The sequence below is a fragment of the Belonocnema kinseyi genome, chromosome 10 (genome assembly GCF_010883055.1).
Source record: "Belonocnema kinseyi isolate 2016_QV_RU_SX_M_011 chromosome 10, B_treatae_v1, whole genome shotgun sequence".
Taxonomy (NCBI): Eukaryota; Metazoa; Arthropoda; class Insecta; order Hymenoptera; family Cynipidae; genus Belonocnema; species Belonocnema kinseyi.
Genome location: NC_046666.1, coordinates 34,921,625 through 34,932,113, shown reverse-complemented (window position 1 = coordinate 34,932,113; position 10,489 = coordinate 34,921,625). Strand labels below are relative to the sequence as shown.

At 23.5% G+C, this 10,489-nt stretch overlaps 1 protein-coding gene across 2 annotated transcripts in view; it reads left to right on the top strand.

The window, feature by feature from the left end:
- The window catches only part of LOC117181638 (myosin heavy chain 95F), a 110,314-nt gene that overhangs the window by 88,335 nt on the left and 11,490 nt on the right, over positions 1-10,489 (top strand). Inside the window, exons 17-19 of one of the 2 annotated variants that reach the window (XM_033374530.1) lie at positions 3,129-3,176; positions 5,034-5,154; positions 5,613-5,730. In XM_033374530.1, the coding sequence (XP_033230421.1) occupies positions 3,129-3,176; positions 5,034-5,154; positions 5,613-5,730 (287 nt within the window). The remainder of the gene's footprint in view (positions 1-3,128; positions 3,177-5,033; positions 5,155-5,612; positions 5,731-10,489) is intronic. The other variant, XM_033374531.1, reaches the window with a different exon arrangement.

The following is a 10,489-nucleotide window of genomic DNA, read 5'->3' as shown; positions in this document are numbered from 1 at the left end:
AGGTAATATTCACCGACGAGACTTCTGTTTGGGGTTACGTGACGTCATCACATGCCTGGACACATTCAACCTCAAGATTAGTGCAGCGGACTGTAAAAGATCTGGTAAAAGTGCATCCCTGGGGTTGTTTATCGAAACATGGGTTTGGGAGATTGCACCTACATATACGGAACTCATTTTTTGTAACGTGGTAACAAGATGAGAATTGAAAGCAAACTGAATGTTAAATCAAAAAGCATGAAAAAGGGAGCTCTTCTTAACATTTTGACACCAAAATCATGTCGATACACCTTACCGACTGCGAGTAAAGCCACCCACGCTTTAACTTGACAGACTGTACTTAATACTATTGGGAATAATGGTTTATCATTTTGCCATCTGGTGCCGAAAACTGGAACTAGGAAACGTAGGCACAATTTTTAAAATGTATTTTAATTTTTGTATAAAACTGGTTTTACGATTGTTTTGTGAAGTACAAAACGATAATTGAATAATAAAAATAAATATTCATCAAAAACAAATGGTTTTAGATAGAATTTCCATCTTATACAGTGGAAAACACATTTTTTAAATAGGTTTAAAAAAAGAAACAATTATTTCTCTATTTCATGTAAGTTTCAATGCATTGTAAGCTGAAATAAACTTTAATTAATATATGTAGCGACAAATTTTATCTGCATGATACAAAGAATACGAATAATAGACGATTGGAATTGAAATACGAATTGTAACCTTACTTTTAGATCAGATTTTTAAATAGTAAATATTTCATGTATAAATTAATAGAAATTTACTTTGAGTTTATTTTCACTTTAAAATGAGTCGATTTGAGTTTATAATTTGTTGAAAATCACAATATATAGTACAATAATTGTTGTTTTTTTTAGAAAAATATTTCTGTCAAAAAATGTGTATGAACACATACAAAACAAAAAGTTCGGATTTTATTCACCAGGTGGCGTATCGTAGTTTAACCATCCCCAATAAAAAGACATTGAAACCAAAATATATAATAATTAATGCATATATTTTTAAAAAATCATTTTAGAGTGAAATATACAAATACTTTTTTTTATTACAGAGTTTCTACAGGTCAGGTAGCTCTAGAAAGGCAGGAAATATGTCAGGGAAATCTGATAGAGTTAGGGAATTTTCGATAAACTAAAGTCAAAGTTAATTTTAATTTTATGGTTAAAAATCGCAACTATTTGATTGAAAATTAATCTGCTTTGATTGAGGATTCAAACTATTTTTGGTGAAAAATTAAAACCCTTTTTGGTTAAAATATCAAATAACATGTTTTTCGTTGAGAATTCATTTTTTTTATGATTCATCATTCTTCAAAATTCAGTTGAAAATTATTATTATTATATTATTGGTTGAAAATTGATTTTTTTTTATTGAAAATTAGTTTTTTTCTTATTTAGAATTAATTTTTTTAAATGAAAATGTAACTGTTTGATTTTTTCTGGTAAATTGATCTTTTTGGACCGAAAATTGTTAAAAAATATCTATTTTTTAAAAAGTAAAGTATTCTATTTTTAGTTCAGAGTTAATTTATTTGGTTAAAAAAATATTTATTTAAAAATTCGTTTTTTGTTTTTTTTTGTTTTTTTGTTTTGTTTTTTGTTTTTTTTTTAATAAAAAATTCATCTTTTGGGTTGAAAATCCCACTATATGGTCAAAAATTCATATTTTTGTTGAAAATTTGTCATTATAATTAAAAATCATTTTTTTTCTTGAAAATTCTTTTTTTTTTAGTTGAAATTTATTTATACCTAAAGATGTAACTATTCCATTTTTACTTGAAAATTTATATTTTTAGTCGCAAATTAATGAATTTGTCGGAAAACTCCTTTTTTTGTTTGTTTGTAAATTTATCTTTTTTATTTGAAAAATTATATATTATTTTATTAAAAATGAATCTTTTTTGGTAAAAAATTCAAGTTTTGAGTTCAAAATTGAATTATTTTTTTGAAAATTTATTTTTTGTATCAAAAATTGATTGTATAAATAAAGTGTCAATTCTTCTGTTTGTGGTTTAAAATTAATCGTTTTAAGATAAAAATGCATGCACTTTGTTGAAAATAAGTCTTTTTTGGTAGAAAATGAATCTTTTGGGTTGGAAATTCAACTATCTATTTGATTAAAAATCTTTTTTTTTCAAGATTCATCATTTTAGTTAAAAAGTCATTTCTTAGGTTCAAAATATATCTTTTTGATTTCAAAACTGAACTAAAAAGTGTTTAAAGTATATTTAGAAGCGAAATTTATTTGCATTAAAAATATTAATCTTCTAGGTGTATAGTTAGTTTTATACCTAGAAGAATTTATAAATTTGGATATTGCAGCAATCCTGAAGTTTTCCATTACTTTGACTTATTTTATCATTTAAGTTTAGCGCTCTTTCCAATTCGATGCCATAAATTTCCACGCGAAATTAAAATAATGCATTGATAAAGATAGAAAATAAGATTTTTTAAATTTTAATTCAAAATGCTCATAAATTCTCATTCAATTCTTAAACGGCATAAAAGTCGAGCATATTCTTATGATCGTAAGAATTTTAATTCTACTGTGTAAGTCGTACTTATATTTCAAAAATCAATATGAATTATTATTATTACAATTTTTTTATTACAAGAAGAGACCACCAAAAGTGAATTTTTCAGTTTCGGCTTATAACTTTTTAAATTAATGCTCATTACCTGAGAAGTAACTTATTTTCTTTTGGCCGGGAGTTCAGGCAGTAATGCTTCGGATTCATAGCCGGGAGGTTGCGTGTTCGATTCCTGCTTCCTGCACTTTTAAAAATATTTTTTCATTTATTAGAATGTTTGCAAATATAATTTTCATCAATAATATTTACAATTTATCTAAAAAATAATGTTTAAAATGCCTTTTTTTGGAGAAAAACTGACTTTAAAAAAAGTGAATGATGTTTTTCGCAAGCAAATTTGATTTTAATGAATGTTATTAATTTTGTCATAATGTTTATCAATTATATTTTTAATTAGAAGTGTGGACGATATTCTTTGAATGAAGAATTGTATTTTTATTTACAATTTTCTAACTTCCTTTATTAAACAAAAACTCAAATTAAACTAATTTTTTGTTGCAATCGACAGCGGTCCTGACTCAAGGGTAACAACGACAAGCAACAATAGGCTCATAAGGTATTCAAAATTTCAGGGAATTGGCATGCAATTTTTATATAGAATTAATTAGTTTTCTTTTCCTTTTATGTTTGCTTTTTTAACCATTTTAACTAGCATGGATCATACACTCTTGGTAGATGTCCTTTACGATTTCAGAAAATTAATTTAATAGTCATAAGTATGGATAATTTTTGTAACCTGATATGATTCGTTTTTATTTTTACTCTGTATGTTTTATAGAATTATTTTGAGAGAAAACTGCTTACTAATTTCTGCTAGATATAATACTAATTTAACATTTTGTGGTTTATTGAAATTCCTGCAACTCTTCTAACATTTTCATTAATTTTATGCTCTTTTCTGATTTATTTGATAAAAAACGGTTTCTTTACTGCATGATTTATTAAATTATTATATTATTAATTATGGAACAACTAAAATCCTAAAACATAAAATTTCCGATATTCTCTATCATAAAATTCCCGAACAATTTTTATTATTAACTAATTGAAAAATTACCGAAAAATAAAAAGTTCCGAACAGTTTATAATATTACCTAATTGAAAAATTTCCGAACAGTTTATAATATTGCTGAATTGGTAATTTCCGAATATTAAAATTCCGGAATTGAAAAATTCACGACTTGTGAAATTCCCGAATAATAAAATTCCTGAATTAGGAAATTCTCTTATAATATAATTCTCGAACAGTTTATAATATTACCGTATTGGAAAATTCTAGAATAAGAAAATTATAAAATTTCGGAATTATAAAATTCAAGGCAGTTTTTAATATTACCAAGTTTGAAAATTGCTGAAGAATACAAAATTACTTAATTTATTAAAAATACAATAATGAAGTATTTTTATCAAAAAAAAATTTTTTTAATGTTTACAGTTTCTAAAATTATTTCTTATATTTAAAATAACAATACTTGAAAAAAATATATTTCTGGATGACATTTTTTTCAATTATTGTTATTTTTAATTCAAAGAATAATGAAAAATAATTTTTTTTCAAGCAAAATATTTGATTATTAAAAATTTAATGAATAAATAATATTTATAAAAAATTGTATTATTTTAAATTCGGGAAGTTAATAATTAGGAAATTCTCTAGTTCGGATATTTTATAATTCGGCTATTTTCTGTCGGGAATCTTATTATTCAGGAAATTTTAAATTCGATTGTATTATAAACTTTCCGAAATTTTATTAATATGGAATTTTCAAATTCGATAATATTATAAACTGTTCGGGTATTTTATTTTCCGAGAATTTTATTATGGACGAATTTTTCAATTCAGGAATTTTATTATTCGGAAATTTTATTATTCAGGAATTTTACAGTATCGGGAATTTTATTTTTTGGAATTTTTTAGGCGTCCCTATGAAATATCCGAATATATATATATATATAATTGCCGCTACAGGAAAATTTCTAAATCTATTATTAATTAATTACGCAATTTACTGAATTATTATTTTTAGGTTTCTGTAACCATTTTTTTAATTGCTTATATTCGAAAGTTTTATTTTCTCGGCAACTGTACATGGTTGATAATATCGTTAATTTAATTTCCGAAATGGTAGATATATTATCGGGAATTTCAAAATTCTATAATATTATATAAACTTTTAAGAATCATCCAATTTGAGAATTTTAAATCGTCGGAAATTTTATATATTTCAGGAATTTTCTAATTCGAATTTTTTTTTAAATGAAATTTGCGATATCGGGAATTTCATTTCTGGGGATTTTTTTAGTCATCCTTCATAATAATACTATATGTTCTTTTGTTAATTCTATAATTGAATTAAGTTTGCCTGAATGCATCATCTCAGTTTCCAATTTTTTATAATAATATTTTTTACAGGTCAGAACAAGTTCGTAATCAACAGGCAGCAATGACGAATAAAAAATACGACCTATCAAAATGGAAATATTCAGAATTACGAGATGCCATTAATACGTCATGTGATATTGAACTCCTTGAGGTACGAACAAATTTATAACGTATAGGGTGTGTGAAAAAATCAAATTTTTTAAGACTTGAAGTTTAAGAACGCAGAAAAGTTGCCAATTAGAAAGATAAATCGAGGTCAAAAACAGATTTTGAAATTGGTCAAGATCTTCAGGTAGCGCATAACTTTCAGAGTTTCAATTTTTCACAAATTTTGTATTGTTCAAAAAAATATGGGGTTTTTTTTTGTATGTAAAATTGTTAGTGAAAAATATTAAAAATTAGAAAAAGGTTTTTCAGGTGAAAAACTGGTATGAGTATGCAATTTTTCCTATTTTTGAATTTTATTCCTATTTTTTAAATTTTTCCCATTTTTCCTATACAATTCTATTTAAAAAAAGTTGGAAAACGAGCCGGTCTTAACTTAACAAATCTTAGTTTATTCCTACAAAAAATACCTTTATCAAATTAATTATTAAATTAATAATTTAGGCATGTCGACATGAATTTCATCGCAGACTGAAAGTGTATCACGCTTGGAAAGCAAGAAATAGAAAACGCACGACAATGGATGAAAATGAAAGAGCGCCAAAATCTATTATGGAAGCAGGTAAATATTGTTAGGGGTACCTAAAAATATTAATTGTAAATCAATTTTAATTTTAATGGCTTTTCAAATACAGGATCTCTTTCCAGCGGATGTTCTTTGTACTTAATATGAAATAAAATACGAAAATTAATTTTTTTTTAATTTTGCAAATAGTAATTTAGAAATATTAAATTCCAAAGTCTACGATTTTTGGTGATTCCAAAGATATGTTACGTGTCTTGATAATTTAAAAATTATATAATAATAAATGCTCTATTTGAAATTTCGGTCTTAATTTTTGGAAACATGTTCGGAAGTATTATTTGGTTAGACTTTCAGTAAAATTATAGGTAATAATTAAAATTTAAGAAATTTAAATTCGATTAAAATCAAATTCAAAATCCTATTTAATTTAAAATTTTAATTATTCTATTTTTGGTTCAAAAGTTGTCTTTTAGATGAAATTTAAACTGTTTGTTCGAAAATTTATGCACTTTGTGAAAAAGTTGTCTTCTTTCTATTAAATTAATCTTTAAAGTTGAAAAATACCTCTTTTTGGTAAAAAAATTCAACTATTCCAGATGAAATTTCATCATTTTAGTTGAAAAATCATCAGTTTCGTTGAGAATTTATTTAACTGAAAATTCAACCGTTGTATTTGTTATTAAAAATTTATCTTTTCTATTTAAAAAATTCAAAAATTTGGATACAAATTTGTATTTTTTAATTGAAAATACAACTATAAATCTAAAAATCCGTTTTTCGTTGGTTTCTTGAAAATTAGGTTTTTAACAGAAAAATAAAATTTTCTATTCTTAGTTCAAATTAAAAAAAAAAATTAATAAAAATTCCACTATTTGTTTGAGACTTTATGTAGTTTTTGAAAAATTCGTCTTTTTGAAGGTAAATTAATCTTGTTGCTCAAAAATCAAGCATTCCAGTTGAAGTTTCATCGTTTTAGTTGAAAATTAATTTCTTCAACTTAAATTCAAATGTTCCATTTTTTATTGAAAATTGATCTTTTCTAGTTCAAAATTCAACAATCTGGATAAAAATTTGTCTTTTTCAATTGAAAATTCAACTATTTTGTTGAAAATCTATTTTTTAAAATGGTTTTTGTTTAAGAATTAGACTTTTAACAAAAAATGTAATTATTCTATTTTTGGTTCAAAATTTATTTTTTTGGATGCAAATTCAACTATTTGTTCGAAAATTGATGTACTTTGTTGAAAATTCATCTTCTTCGTAAAAAATTAATCTTTATGTTTGAAAATTGTTTAGTACAAAAATTCTACTATTTAAAAATTTTTCTATTATTCTAGTATTCGTCATTTCAGTTGAAAATTTATCAGTTTGGATGAAAATTAATTTTTTCGGAAGAAAATTTTACTTCTATTTGTGATTAGAAATTAATCTTTCCTAGTTTAAAATTCAACAGTTTTGATGAAAATTTTTCTTTTTTAATTGAAAAATTAACTATTTTGTTTTAAATTTGCGTATTTTGTTAAAAAAATCGATTTTTTGTTGGAAAATGATCTTTTTCTTTCAAAATTAACCTCTTTGTTTAAAAATATATTTTTTTTCTGTTAAAAATTAAAGTGTTCCAGTTAAATATTTATCATTGTATTTGAAAATTCATCCTTTAATTTGGAAATAAAATTACTTGCCTGAAAGTTAAACTCTTGTAAAAATCACTTTTTGTTGTTGTAACTATTATTCCAGTTTAATATTTCATAATTTTAGTAAAAAATTGACCTTTTTGGGTGAACATTAATTTTCTGATTAAAAATGTAATTATTCAATTTTTGTTTAAAAATGATCTTTTTTAGTTGAAAATTCTTTTTTTGAGAAATTAATCTTCTCGATTGAAAATTTATCCTTTTGGTCAAAAATGCAATGGTTCTAGTCAAAGATTCATCATCTGAGTTGAAAATTTATATTTTTTATTCGAAAGTCAACTATTCCAGTCAATGATTTACAATTTTAGGTGAAAATTCGTCACTTTATTTAAAAATGTAACCATTTTTTAAAAGTTATTTTTGTTGTTGAAAGTTAGTTTTTTTTGGAAAGTAATTTTTCTAAAAGAATATTTAACTTATTCCAATTGAATATTCTATAGTTTTAATTCAAAGCCATATGTTTTGTTGAACCATACTTTTTTTAATTTGAAATTTAATAATTTATGTTTTGGTTGACAATTTATTTTTTTTACTAAAAATTAATTTTTTTGTTGAAAATTCAACCATTTCAGTTGAAAATTTATTTTTTTGTTTGAAAATTCATCAGTTAGGTTGAAAATTGAACTATATTGTCGAAAATCGGCTTTTTGTTGATAGAAAATTAATTTTTCCAACGGAAAGTTTATCTGTTCCATTTTTTTGTTAAAAATTTATATTTTTTAGTGGAAAATTTAAGTATTTGTTTAAAAATTGATTTATTTTGCAATTTTTTGATCTGTTGTATTTAAGAATGTTTCGAGTGGGCGTGATAAATTAAAATAAATCTTTGCGATTTGCGGCAAATATTAATATGATACCTTTTGGTTACCCGGAAAAATTGACAAACTTCGCCGGGAAAAACTGGGAAATGATCGGGAATTTAAAATCGTCCGCCAAATTGTCACGCTGATAAATGTAAATATTGCGGCCGGAAACGATGAAGTATTTTCTGAAAGCGAGAAAAAGTTTAACTGGTAACTTTTTTGACCTTTGAACTTTTTCTAAAAATATTAGAAGGTTTCGAGAATGTAAAATCTTTCATATTTTGCATTCCTTGATAGAAAAACTACCAGCAACATTTTTGCAACATAAATTCCAATCATGTCAACCAAAGTAGTAAATAATTTTTTTTAATCTTGAAAAGTGTCAATAAGCTGTAACTTTTGTGACGTTTATTGATTTAAAAAAAAAGGTAAGAGGTCATCTTCAATGCTAAACCTTGCCTCTGGCGTTCCTCGATGAAAAAATACGTATTATTTTCTGCAAGCAATATTTTGCTTGAATAAATAAAGCATAAATTACTCAAATTCAAATCTTTTTCTATCTTTGGAAAGAATCGATATTGAGGAAAAATGTAATTAATAAAAAAAAGTTTTGGAGTTTTGTATTTTAAATGAAATTCTGGGTAGTATTATTTTGTTTCTTAAAATCATAGAAAAACGATTTTTCCAAGAATCAAAATTACATCATTTTAAACTATAAACATTCCAAATTAATGAATCCTTAATTGAAGATCTTAAAAATTAAATAATTTCAAATTTTAAATCGTTAAATTAAACAATTTTCATTTCAGAATCTTTAAAATTGAACTTCAAAGCAATTGTAATTGCATCATCTTTTATATACATACAATTTTTAAGAATATGGAATATTTTAATATTTTAGGAATTTTCTATTTTAAATCTGCAATATTGAACTACCTTCGTATTCCAAACAAAAAACGTTTAAAATCACGTAATTCTAAATTATAAACATTAAAAATTAATGAATCTTCAATTGTACATCTTAAAAATTAAATAATTAAAAATGTTTAATCGTCAAATTAAATAATTTTCATTTGTGAATCTTCAAAATGGCACTATTAAAAAAAACATTCAAAATTTCATCATTTTATATCATCTACGTTAAATATTTAAGGGTCTTCAATTTCAAATCTTAAAATTTTCAGAATTTTCTTGTTTAAATCTTCAATATTGAACGAGGTATGTATTCCAAAAAAACGTTAAAAATGATATAATTTCGAACTACCAATATTCCAAATTAATTAATCTTCAATTGTAATTCTTAAAAACTAAAGAATTTCAAATTCCAAATCGTTAAAATTAACGAATTTTTAATTTTAAATCTTTAAATTAAAGAATTTTTAATGTAACTATTCAAAATTGAACTGTGAAATAAAATTAATATTATAATGATTTTTTATTATATATTTTAAATATTTGAAAGTTTTCAATTGCAAATCTTAAAATTGCAAGAATGTCGTATTGTAAATCTTCAATATTGAACTACATATATAGAAAAAAAACGTACAGAATTATTTCATTTTTAACTATAAAAAATCCAAGTCAAATAATTTATACATCTTTAAAATTATACTCTCAAAAAATATATAAATTACATTCTTCATAATTTAAATATATAAATACTTAAAATTAAACAAGTTGGCGGATTTCCGATTTGGAAATATCTTCAAAATGGATCAGTGCCAAAAATTATTATAAATTTAATTTATTAATTTAATTAATAAATTAATAATTAAATTATTAAAGACAATATCTATAAAAAATTAACATTTTAAAAATCTGCTACGAAGAGGCCCAATTTTTTCAGAACAACCTAAAAATGTATTTCCAGTGACTTCTAGCTATAATTTTGTTCAAATTGATAAAAAATAATTATTATTTAAAGAATTTTGATAAATAAATGCAAACTTTGACCTTTTTATCCAAGAATATACTCCATTGTCTTATTTTCTAATCAACTAAAAATGTATTTAAAATGATTCTTTGCTATGATACTTTGCTAATGGACGAGAATCGTTAATTATTTAAATAGTTCTTATAAACAAATGTTCATTTTGGCCACTTTTGAATGAATAGGCTTACTTTTGTGTGAAATAACCTAGAAATTTCTTACCAATTATTGCTTTTTGTCATGTTTATGCAATTAAACAAAACTTTTAATTACGAGGGTGAATCAAATATTAACCGGAATTCTTTTTTAATATTTATTTATTTATAAAACAATACAAAAATACTATTGATTATTTTTCTACATAGTCT